This window comes from Medicago sativa, chromosome 4 (genome assembly GCF_051527215.1).
Source record: "Medicago sativa cultivar Bolivia chromosome 4, Bolivia_mono, whole genome shotgun sequence".
Taxonomy (NCBI): Eukaryota; Viridiplantae; Streptophyta; class Magnoliopsida; order Fabales; family Fabaceae; genus Medicago; species Medicago sativa.
In genome coordinates, this window is record NC_140752.1 from 73123852 (window position 1) to 73137415 (window position 13564).

The 13564-nt window shown below is 33.6% G+C and overlaps 1 protein-coding gene across 1 annotated transcript; it reads left to right on the forward strand.

Moving 5' to 3' along the window:
- The first annotated feature begins 295 nt into the window (after nucleotides 1–295).
- Nucleotides 296–6700, forward strand: LOC146931656 (phosphorelay protein). The gene is made up of 4 exons (XM_085703209.1): nucleotides 296–746; nucleotides 841–953; nucleotides 2948–3052; nucleotides 5407–6700. The coding sequence occupies exons 1-4, from the start codon at nucleotides 371–373 to the stop codon at nucleotides 6061–6063; spliced, it is 1251 nt and encodes a 416-aa protein (XP_085559335.1). The 5' UTR covers nucleotides 296–370; the 3' UTR covers nucleotides 6064–6700.
- The last annotated feature ends 6864 nt before the right edge of the window (nucleotides 6701–13564 follow it).

Below are 13564 nucleotides of genomic sequence, written 5' to 3' on the forward strand. Positions count from 1 at the left end.
TCAATTCTTTAATCTGTGTGCAATTGGCTAAAGCGACACTCATTTTGAAACTGATGGAGTATTAAGCAGTCATTTTAATATTTTGGCCATTACTTTTTTAAGTTTTTTGGGCGTCTTATTTGGATTCTAAAATCTGAAATATTTTAACGTGTTACAGTGGTTTTTATTGAATGTTTATGATGTGAAAATAAATTGGGAGGTTTTGGAGGTCATAATATTTTTGGTTATATTTTCCTTAAAAAAAAAAAAAAATTTGGTTAACATTTAATTTATGCTGGAGCTTCAAACGACAGCGTTTGAACTCCATCACATTCACCACACTCTGCAACCTAACACACAGTTCAATTCCATAAACCTTCAACATTCTTCAATGGATGTAAAATCTTTAGCAAAATCAAAGCGAAATCACACACAACATAACAAAAAGCATCACGCTAATCACAAACCCAAACTTCAATCACAACCACACTCTTCATTTTCTTCATCTTCAAACCCTAACCAAAACGACGCCGTAAAAGAACAAGTAACCGAGAAGAAAACCAATCGTTCGAGGAGAGATTCTTCTGCACTTCCCGGAAATTGGGATCGGTATGAAGAAGAGGAATTGGATTCTGTTCCTGAAATTGGAAGCAAAACCCTAGATGTTGTTGTTCCCAAAAGTAAAGGCGCTGATTTTCGTTTTCTTGTTGCTGAAGCTCAGTCTAATGCTGATAAAACGCTTGATGCTTTCAATGAAGCTCTTCCTTGTATGTGATTAATGTTGAATGATGATAATTGAGTAATTTGTTACATTGTTTTTTTTTAAGTGTTAATGTTGTTGTGATTGTGATTTTTTTGCAGGGGAGTTTGGTGTGGGATTAAGCTCTATACTCGAAGTTCGTGGAGAGGGAATTGTGTCGTGGGTTGGAGATGATAATTTTGTTGTACATGATAAGACTAGTGCATATCAGGAGGTAATTTGTTTACTTCCTTAACTAGTTTTGATTTGATTATATGATTAGTATAGTTTCATTTTATAAGGTTTAAAGCGTGATTATAAATTGCGGCTGCACTGTGAATCTATATATTGCGGGAAAATGTGGTTAATGTGGCTTAAACTTCCGTTGCGATGTTACTATAGACCATAGTTTTAATCAGAGTACTAGTAGCGAAATCAGAGTACTAGTAGCGAGTGTTCTTTAGGCTTAAATGCCTTTTATAAATTAATATATTCATAGTCAATCTATGAGGCTTGTTGCGACTACCTTTTAATGCTTGTTACTTAATAAATTGTTTAGGAGGTGGCCGAGGAATGTGCTAAATTTAATTTACTCAAACTGTCTCGAACACACCTCTGTTCCTTGACAAATTTTGCAATTACATTTTCTTCCTCAGTATTTAAGAAATCACTAAATTTGTTTGAAATTGTGATTACTTTATTGATGAATTAGCATCTTTGAAGTTGGCAGTATAAATTTGAGATGCAACAATTTTAATCTTATTTCTTATTCATTCAAGATTATACATGGTTCAACTGTTCAAGTATGTAGGACAAGTAGGTTGGTATTGAGATCCCACATTTACAAGAGAATTGGCCAAATTAATTATTATAAGGCTGGGCAATCTCATCTTTTGTGTTAACTTTAGGGGTTGAGTTAAGCCTATAAAGTCCAAATTCTAAGATGGTATATCCAAGATCTTGTTATCATCACACTTCTTGAGCTATAGTCTATTGCTCTATTTCTGCTTCAGAGCTGCTTTTTGCAATTATGTTCTGTTTTTTTTACTTTGCCATGCGACCAAATTACCCATTCAAATGTGCAATATGAGTATCTTGGCTGTCTGTGATAGCTTCATCACTGTCAGCATTAGTGTCAGCTTTAACGCTGCAGGCCAAACAGTAGCCTCTTCAAAATGTTCTTCATTAGATGAATGCATAACTTAAATTGACTCTTTATGCTTTATTTACTACAAAAGCAATGTTTGGCAAGTATTTTATAAGTAGATATTCACTATTAGCTTTGATGGAGAGAAGTATATATAAGTTCACCTTTCTGGTCATTTACAAGCTCCTGGTTGGGACCGTTTAGGGTATTTGCAGGTTGCCAGGTTTGCATCCACCCATTCTAGTCTCCTTAAGGAGATATAGAATAAATTCTATTTGAAAAACAACAACCCTTGACTTAGATCCTGCAACTTTCATCCCTGAAAAATATCTTAAGGGACACCATGTAGTTTTGAAGAAATGATAATCTTATTTCTGATTCATTTCGGGCTATAGTTTCACAAGGATCAAACATATAAGAAATTTTGGTTAGGAAAATGCCAACCTTAGGAAACGTAAATGCAGATACAAAGGACAAGAGATTCAGGAGTATATTAGGTCTGAATCGATTCAGATCTTAATCTAATCTAAACAAATTAAATAAGCATAGTTCAAACTAATTCAAGCTGTCATTCCTATTTTCCTAACTAACCAACAATTTCTGTCATTCCACTTCCACCTGATTTTCTTGAGCATTATCATCGAGAGTCATTTAGGGTCCAAAATGAGAACATGAGCTCAAATTATGCAATTGAAGGTCAGCAGTATAAGCCTATGGTGTGGAGAGTATATGTGAGGAAGAATAAGAGCAACAGAATAATGAGGTGGCAGAGAGAGAAAGGGGAGGGCAGCATGAAATGGGCGGTTATTTGAGGAAGGGTTTGATAGGAGTGTGGCGACTGAGCAGGGACTGGGGAGTTATCTTGGAATTCATTTGAAGTTAGTTAGAGGGAAAGCTGACCATTTTTTTCTTCTGTCGGAGCATGAGCATTTGCTCTGCTGGGTACTTACCCTTCCATATTTATTTTTTTTGTTCAGCTCTCTTACTAATTCATGGTTTGGAGATTCTGGTTTCTAGCATGCTAATATTCCAACCTTGTTTTGTGTTTTTCCTTACTTACCATGAATTGGGTTTTCATGCAGGCATCATTTATTTCCTTGAATTTGCATGCTATTGCTGAAAAGCTGGCTAAAGTCGACTTATCAAAGAGATTATTTATTGAGCCTGACCTGATACCCTCTGAGTTGGTATGTCCATCCTCTGAATTGATCTTGAAAATTATGTGGCTGTCTCTTTGCAAGTTTCTTTACATTTTAGTTAAGTATTATTTCATAATATTTATTTTAACATTCCTCATATTTTCTTAATCATTTCCCCATTTTTCCTCTGCTTGAGGCATAGTTATTTTTAGCTTTCTACTTTTTAAAGAATTGTGCTTTGTTTTATTTATTTCAAATGTTATTCTGTTATCTGATTGAAACCATACATGATTTCATAACACACTGACAACAGTGGTAACTGGTAACTAAATTAGAGCTCTATAGAAGGTTTACTCAGGTCCACTTAAGTATGTTTTGTGCTCCGGTGTTCCACAGACATGTGAAATGCAGAATTAAAATATGCATTTGGTTGCAATTTTTTTTCCTTCTGTTTTCACTAATAATTACAAAAATATTTTAGGCAAAATTACATTCATCGTTCCTTAACTTAATTTCAATAACGATTTCGTCCTTTATCTTTTTTTCACGTCATTTTTGTCCCTTTGTTCTGTTTGCATATGGATAAAATTTATATGAAAACTTGAGTGCAGGAATCCATATGCAAATTGATCAAAATGACGTGAAAAAAAGATAAAGGACGAAACCAGGGGCGTATGCTAGTATATGCATGGGGTAGCTTTGACTACCCCACATTTTTTTATTTTGTTTTAGTAAGTACATATGTTTTATATTTTGCCACCCCAATAATATATATTTAGGTACTGCAAATAAATTTATTTGTCAAAAATTGATAGAAACATGAAAGTTAAAAGAATATCACATAATTGATAAATTTATTTCGTTTGATCTCGGTACTTCTAGTCTCTTCAATAACTATAAAGATACTTCTAGTCTCTTCAATAACTATAAAGATAGTTTTGTTAGTAATAAGTTTCTTGCAAATGACACTTGTAGTTATAGATAAATTTGACTCTTTGAAACACTTTTGAACTCAGCATTTTTAAATAGTTATTGTAATTTTTTGTTTTTTTGGTGTTGTTTTAATTTACATTTATATAAGCAAAATTAAAATAGTAATTTTTCTTCAAAGTTAATTTAATATTTTAATTATTAAAAATATTTTTTTTTCTATATATTTGGCCCCTTATAAATTTATTACTAGCTTCGCCGCTAGACGAAACCGTTACCAGAAATTAAGTTAAGGTTCAATAAGAGTAATTTTGCCAATATTTTATTGTTTTCTCCATTTCTTGCACAAATTATTGAATATACCCTAAACAAAGATTTGTTAAAAACTATCATGTTTTGTTACCATTGTTTTCTGTTAACAAAGATTTGTATAAGAAATACATATATTAGAAATGTTGTTTTTACTATTTCTTATCCAAATTGTAGAAACCATAATACAAAGTGAAAATAAATATCTTTGTAATTATTAGAGAACCAACATGTTTTCATATTTTTACTAGTCCTACAAACAGGACCTTATTGTAAAATGAAGTTCTTAAGGGCTCCTGTGCTCTTTCCCTATGGCATTAAATGTGTACCAGTTCAGTTATAGGTTTCAAATTCATAGCTAGAGTGGGAAATAATAATGGCACACATAGCAAACACTTATAAAATGGTTATTGTTCCTCTGTAACATCAAAAGACAGTTTTGAATTGGAATCATCTGTTGAGTGTTGATAAAGGCACGAGCCATAGTTGTTGGCCAAGTGTGCTTTTGGGTGCGTTTGTTTCAGCTTTAAAAAAAGTAGATTTTATGTTAAAAGTATTTTAAAAAAAATCTAAAGCTATTGTTTCTGTTTGTTTACTACCGATAAAAATCAATTTTTTTAAAAAAATGAGTTTTAACTTGTACAGCTCCTTATTTTAAAAAAAAAAATATAGATTTTGGGAAAAGCTAATCCTAATAGCTTTTCATTTTAAAGTCATAATAGAGTTTTTTTGATACAATGATTTTTTATTATTTTTTTTAAATCCTAAACAAACACTTAAAAATGACAAAAGTGATTTTTCTTTTTTATAAAAAATCTGAAACAAACGGACCCTTTATTAGTTGGAATATCGACTATATGATCTATTGTCTGTCGTCAATGTGCACATGCATCACTATGATCATATAGTGCGATAATGCTGAAAGCAACCATCCTTTATGAAGTCATGTTTACGATTCTATAGAAATAGCTATGGTGTGGCCGGATCACTAATACGAGTATCGTGTAAATGTTGACATTTGGAATTGTAAGTTAAGAATCATAATATAAATTCAATATTATGCCCTGTAAAGTCACTAATAAGTTGGACTTGGAGGATGGATTTAAATTTTTGACATAGTCTGCAAATTTATATATGCTGCCTTAATGTGGTCATTTTTATAGCGTGTGGAAGACTCTACGGTGAGCAGCGATGAACCGGACGTACAGGGAACTGCAGAGGACTGTGAACTAGCTGCTAATAGGATGTCTAAAGAATTAAATTTAGATGATTTTGCAGCAGATCAGTTTACATCATCTAGTTCTTGTAGCAGTAGCCATGCTGCTTCTACACCTGCCCTGTCCGATGACTTTCTCATTCCTGTGAGCAACATCAATGTTGAATTTCAGCAGGTTGGCAGTTCTGGTGAAAATAAAGCATTTCAACCTAGTGTAGAAACCAATTTACATTCCACTGAAGATATAGCTGTGAAACACTCAACATTTGAGGCAGCTGCTGTTGAAGAAGAACTGGATTTGCTTCTAGATTCACTTGATGAGACCAAGTCCAGTGCCTCCTTTACTGCTCCTTTAGGAGTCTCTTCTATGGATCTACCTCAGATTTCAAATAAAGAGCCAGTTCAATCCAGGATTGCATCAATTACTGCCACTCTGGATGATGCACTTGACGACTTACTAGAGGAAACATCCACTTTGATGAAGCCAAATGTTTTATCATGGCCACAAGAAGAAAAACATGTCCACCACAGCATTACATCTTCACTTTCCCAAAACAAGTCGAAAGTTTCAGATGATTTTGATTCATGGTTTGATTCACTTTGATTGGTCAAGTTTTATAATTCTTGCTGATCTATAATGTGATGTGTTCATTGCTGCTTTTGCGAGTGGCCTGGTGAATGAAAAATGGCTTTCTTCCTGACCTTTTACTGTGAATTCTTATCCGATAAATTGTTCCGTTGGTTGAGGTTTGAAGTAACGAGCACAGTTACGACCCTAACCATCATGTACATGATTTACTGCATGGAACACTTCAACTCAGTCGCTCAAAGTTATTGATCCATGCTTCAGTCTAGTCAGCAATATCTTCATGCAAAGGAAGGATTCACTGACAATCACTCCATCTTTTACAATACGGATGGCTAACCATCAGCATTCAAACCTAGGTCAGGCATATAATTGTGGCTTAGCCTTAAATGAGGAAGATATTTAAAGCTCAAACTTACTGATGGCTAGGGTCATGTTTTCATATAGTTTACTGCCGTGGTTTTTTCTGACAGACAAATATTCTTTTACTTTTAATTAAATCATGATTTAAGAATAGTTTAAGTTTAATGTGATTCTGTCAAATATTAATTTGTGGTAGAAATCCTATTTATACACTTTATACTATGATTTGGTAGGTGTAAATCACAATATAAACACAGCATAATGAATGTCATGTCGCTGTCTCAGTTATTAATAGTTTTGTTAAGTTATCAAAGTTTTTGATAATTTGATTGTCAATAAGCTTACAAATTAGAATATCTAATTAAACATTATATGTCTTTTAGGTATTTTTAAGTATTTAGATCCTACCCTTGTCCTAACATCAACACTTTATACACATCATAAGCCCTTTTAAGTTTTAAGTATTTATATCCATTTAACTCTCGTCAAAAAAGTATTTAGATCCTTTTAAGAATTTTCTAAAAAAAAGTATTTAGATCTTTTAAGTATTTTTAACCCTTGTTTTAACATCAACACTTTATATTCCCTCAAAAAAAAAAAAAAAATCAATGCTTTATACATATCACAGACACGTCACATATCGGAAGTACTTACCAGATGGATGTGTTTTGAAGCGTGTTTTGCTTATTACAATGAGGGTTTGATGGATGATGAGCTTTTTGAGAGAAGTTGGGTAGTAGTTTGAAGAAGAGGACTAGGACCAAAACAGATCTTGAGAAAGAGATCAAATCCGAGGCAATCGCCTTTTCACTTGATTATGAGATTCGAGCTTGGGTTGTGAGAGAATTGGGTGGGAAAGAGCATAATGATGATTATACTGTTATCAGGAATCGTATATTGGATCTTTGGAATGAAAATTGATAGGAGGTGGTTGACACCAGGTTGGATTAGAAAAACTGTTAGCAGTTAGTATATGGAGTATGGACATTTGCTTAATTCCGCTTGAGTTTTCTTCTGTATAACAGGTACATAAGTTTTGGGGTTTATCCAGTGGCGGATCTTGAAAAAATTCGTTGGGGGTGCCGAACTTTTATGGAATATATATTAAACAGTTTTAAGAACTAACAATAAATAACAACTACCCTAGTGGCATAAGTTATTTGAAAGTATCAAGTATCAAGAGGTTGTGGGTTCGAATTCCATCAAAGATGTTTTTTTAGGGTGCCAGAATCAAGAGGTTGTGGGTTCGAAATCAAGTATCAAGAGGTTGTGGGTTCGAATTCCATCAAAGATGTTTTTTTAGGGTGCCGAACTTCTATGGAATATATATTAAATAGTTTTAAGAACTAACAATAAATAACAACTACCCTAGTGGCATAAGTTATTTGAAAGTATCAAGTATAAGTATCAAGAAATCAAGAATCAAGAGGTTGTGGGTTCGAATTTCCATCAAAGATGTTTTTTTAATACAATTTTGTAAAAATAAAAGAACAAATATGTAGTTATTTGAAAGTATCAAGTATAAGTATCAAGAAATCAAGAATCAAGAGGTTGTGGGTTCGAATTTCCATCAAAGATGTTTTTTTAATACAATTTTGTAAAAATAAAAGAACAAATATGTAAAATATGTAATCAAGAATCAAGAGGTTGTGGGTTCGAATTCCATCAAAGATGTTTTTTTAATACAATTTTGTAAAAATAAAAGAACAAATATGTAAAATATGTAAAAAGAACACTAGAGAAATAAAAGAACAAATATGAGAACACTAGTAAAAAGAAAAAGAGAACACTAGAGATACTAGATGAGAACACTAGTAAAAAGAAAAAGAGAACACTAGAGATAGTGTTGAACCCGCAACCTTTACCCATCTATGGCACTCCCTTACCACTGCAGCAACCAAGTTGCTATTGATATATTACATCTAATATAGTATATAAGGGAATTCTGGGGGATGCCATGGCACCTGCCTGCCCCTTAGAAGATCCGCCACTGGGTTTATCTGTCATTTACTTGTCAATTTCCTGAGGCGACAAAAGAGATTGTGGTTGTTGTTGGTGCTACCCTTGTTGGGTTGGCTGAATTGAGGCAGCTATTGTCCATTTAAGCCATTGATGGAGGAAATGGTGTGTCAAGGGGATCAAAGGAAGATTACGAGAGGAATTCCATAATAAAAAGAAAGAAAGAAAGAAGACAAATCAATAAAAAAAAATATCAGTGTTATTTAATTTAAAATAGAAACGATCAATTTAAAGATATACATGTCAGTGTCCGTTAAGCAGAACTCTAATAACAGAGACTACTAAAGAATATTTAGTATTATTTTTGTTTTGGTAGAATCCTCGATTTTTATTGCGATTTTACGAGTCTCGATTTTGCTATCTTATCTCGATTCTACAAAAGTCCTTGAGTAAAATCCTTCGATTTTGATTGCGATTTCCGAGTCCCGATTTTGCTACTCCCTTTCAACTTGAAGTAAAGTCCCGATTTTGACAACCTTTACGTATTATGAAGAGTCGGAAAGTTTTAAATTATTACCAACAGTTAATTGAGATTGAATAGATGTCAAATTTAAAACTCATAAAAGTGAGTTAAATAATCATAGCTGGACTCAGGGGCGGAGCCACCTTGCATCCTGGGAATATGCAGGTAAACCCCCTCAACTTTGTTATTTTAAGCCAATAATCATGTTATTATCTATTTTGAACCCCTGGTATCTTAGTTTTGCACCGATAGGTTTGATCCCTCTCCTCAAAGTCTTGTTGAGATTGCAAAGCCAACGTGGAGAACCCATGTCATGGGCTCACATCCAAAAGGAAGATTTTACCACTACATTAACGTGATAACTATGTAAATTTTGTGCAAATGTAATCTATATTATGTAACAAATTTCATAATTTCAAATTTTCCTTATAATATTTATATCATAATTTAAATATTGATGTATATTTATGTTTTCAAAATTAAAGCAGTGTGTACGCGCGCATGCGTGTCTGCATGTGTGGGTGGATGTGTGCATGTGTATATTGCCCTCACTACTCAAGACTTCTGGTTCCGTCCATGTCTAAAATGAACTTTCTAAAATTCAAAAAATACCCACTTTTCCTTTTCACAAAAATGAACTTTCGAAAATTTAAAAACAAAAAAAAAATACGAAAAATTCAGACATTGAAAAAATGCACAATACAAAAAAAAACTCTCTTATATTCCATCACTCTAAGAAATAAAAATGATTTTAAATAGAAAGTTGAAGACACACTTGATATCAAATTTACGTTGCCACCTTCGAGCATCTAAGAAATCCTTCCCCATTTCTCCACACTAGTGGCCCACCAGATATCGAGTGCGCTCACGGGTTACTTCCACTAGAATTATGCGCATTTTCAGCCGATTTTTTTCGAACTAATATCTGTAGGAATACCTGAGGATTTTGATATCGGTATATAATGATGAAGATCTCCATCATATGATGACTGAATACGACTATTTGTGCCGCTTTTCATCAAAGGCACTGAGGCTCTTCCTCTTCCCAGTCAACAATGAATCTGTTCCTTTCAATCTCGTCGGGCTGCTCAATTCTACACATGTTTCGAAGTTTAAGGATTCATCTCAGCCACTGGAAAATGCAACTCTACATCCTCCTCCTCCGCCACCGAAAAATTCAACTTTGCCTCTTCCCCCTCTTCCACTACTCGACGTTTTAACTCCGCCTCCTTTGTCATTGACGATGACGAAGACGATAACTTTTCCGGATTTCACGGCGAAGGATCAGAAGGCATGTAACCTGCACATAATTTATATTGTTCATTAATGCATACCACATTTCAAATATATATTAGATCATAAAATAAATTATTTTTGCGCTTGCAAAAACATTTATCTTTAAGTGAGAGATTGTGAGAAGTTTAATCTTACATTTTGTTTCAATTAATAGAAGTTATTCAACGCAAGAAACTGCCAATTCTTAGTAAATAATGGATATGTGAAATGTGCCTATCTTAGATTATGCATATTATTTATAGTCATTCTTAGGCAAACTTAAGTAACTATTTTACTCATTGTCTATTGTATTGACTATTTGTTTGTCTCTTATAGGTATTGTTGTAATCATTTGCTAAACAATTTTATCAAATCCAATGTTGCCATCTCCGTCACCGGAGCAACGTGGAGCGGCGAGCTTTCCTGCAGTGTGCTATAAGAACATAAAGAACTGGGAGGCTGAAAATCCCTACCACTACTACTAAGACATAACCAGCTCAGTTATCTTCGCCAAGAGACTTAAATGCTTATGTTTCTAAAAGATATAAGTTGCTTAGCGACGATAACAAATATTTCATTCTCAAGTGTCATATATTGAGAGAATATTTGCCTCCTGTTGTCCTTCGCCAAATTGCCAATGTTTGGCATTTGCAAGTCACTATGGCAGTCGAAATCATGGGCCAGGATAAATATATGATAAACATCACTGCGATGGTTAACGGCTCTATGGCCGTCAGCAACAACATTGTCCGAGCTCTCATTACTCGGACTTTGCATGATCGCTCTCTGGCTGCTGTTTATGCCGTCTCGATGGTGTTGATGCCGAAAGAGCTTCCCCATATTTCACATCATGCGCCCATCACCTCCGATGTCATTGCCCCTACCGTTTACTGCTTTGAGTTTTCTGTTGTTTTACTTCTTCTTCTTGTACTATGGATTTAGTTATAGTAGTTTAATTAATTGTTCCTTTGTAGTACGAAGGAAGGAAACATATTATTTTTTTGGTAGAAAAAGGAAGGAAACATATGTAAATAAGAATTGTTGAATAGAAATATAAAATTAGTTTTTTTTTTTGTATTGTGCATTTTTTTAATGTATGTATTTTTTGTACTTTTTTTGTTTTTGAATTTTAGAATGTTCATTTTCGTGAAAAAGGAAAAGTGAGTGATTTTTTTAATTTTAGAAAGTTCATTTTAGATAGGGACGGAGCCAGAAATCTTGAGTAGTGAGGGCAATGCACGCACGCACGCACGCATCCACCCACACCCACGCATCCACCCACACCCACCTACACAAACACACACACACACAATGAAGTACACATGCACATATCAAAATGGTGGTTTCATTGTCTCTAAGTATTATAGATATGACTAATTGCTTAATTGATAATAATTCATCTTTTAATTTTTAAGTGATAAAACTAAAACTTACAATTAAAAAATATAATGTGATTTTTGTATATATATCATTTTAATTATTAATTAAAGTTTAAATGTCTGAATCCCCTAATCCAGGATCTTGTCAATGCCAAGACTTACACATTTAAGTGTAGAGAATTTTTAAGTGAAAAAACTAAAACTTACAATTAAAAAATATAATGTGATTTTTGTGTATATATATATATATATATATATCATTTTAATTATTAATTAAAATTTAAATGTCTGAATCCCCTAATCCATGATCTTGTCAATGCCAAGACTCACACATTTAAGTGTAGAGAAGCGAAGAATTGTAGTTCAAACCAAATCGCTTCAAATTATTGTCCTTGGCGACTGCCAACTTAGCAAAACAAAAGCATGACAATGAAATATTGTTATTATTCTAGAAAGTCAAACAAATATTCATTTTATAGAAAAGGAGCATTTCGTTGCTAAAATTAGATGTTGCATGCAAGCAAGCATGCATTAATATCGAATCTCTATTTCATCACACCAAACTCTTGTCAATTTTTTCTTTCTTTCTTTTCTACGTAAAGAGGGTTACGTACCCTCCTAAACCTAAATCATTAGCCATGGTACAAAAACCAGAGGCAAAGGATGATGAAAATAAACCGAAAGTTGAAGAAAAATTTCCTTTCTACAAACTCTTCAATTTTGCTGACAAACTTGACGTGATTTTGATGATCATTATATCTCAGCCTATGGCACTTACTTTTGGAAAAATCATCAATACCTTTGGCTCCACCGATCCATCACACATTGTCAAAGAAGTTTCTAAGGTATTCATAATTATTATATACTTACATAACTTCATATACACACATAAATACCCTTGTTCTTGTTTCTTTTTCTAGCTTTGCATGCCACGTCATATCATGATTGCATGCAAACTAACTAACTTATACTATGTACTTTGCATTTCAGGTTGCGTTATTATTTATTAGGCTTAATTGCACTTTTGGCCCCCTATCTTTCCAAAAGTTGCGGTTACAGTCCCTTAACTAATTTAAATACAAAACAGCCCCTTAAGTATTGAATCTTTGACAGTTTTGGCCCCCAAGGCTGATGTGGCACCATAAGTAAGGTGACACATGTCTTTTTTTTAATTTTTTTTTAGGCCTTGGGGGGCCAAAACTGCCAAAGATTCAATACTTAGGGGGCTGTTTTGTATTTAAATTAGTTAAGGGGCTGTAACCGCAACTTTTGGAAAGATAGGGGGCCAAAAGTGCAATTAAGCCTATTTATTATTTACCTTGGTGTTGGATCTGGAATAGCATCATTTCTACGTAAGATGACAATTTTTTCTCTGAGAAATTGATATTAATTAGAGTGATACTAACGACTATTTTACAACTTTTTCAGACGAGATTTGAATTTTTTTTATTTAAGTTACATGGTCAAATTTTTACCGTTGAGCTTATACTTTATGAATTTTTTATTTGCTTAATTATTTGTTAGAAAGCAATATAATTGTAGAATCCTAATATGAGGGTAATTATTTGTTTGATGCTGCAGAGGTAACATGTTGGATGCTGACTGGAAAAAGACAAGGTGCAAGGATTCGTGGCTTGTACTTGAAAACTGTATTAAAGCAAGATATTTCCTACTTTGACACTGAAGCAACTTTTTTTGATCAAAGCAATGAAATATAAAGACAGGAGAGGCCTGAACCAATACAAAGTCACATAGTGTAGAACCTATGACAGAAAAACAGGAACTATCCTAAGAAAGGAAAAGCCCTAAGGAAAGAGGTGTCAAAGACCAAAACAAGTTATGACCATACATGGCCAAACAACTGCTATAAGACTACACTCTCTGAAAATTTGAACAAAAGTATTGATGTTTCTAGTTATTTTTTGCAAATGAACCAACTATTCTGTATCAGCCAAGGCAGCTGTAGATGTACTCTTTTGGGCACGGGTCCTCATTCCGGCTGAGTTGAAACTATTAGGCT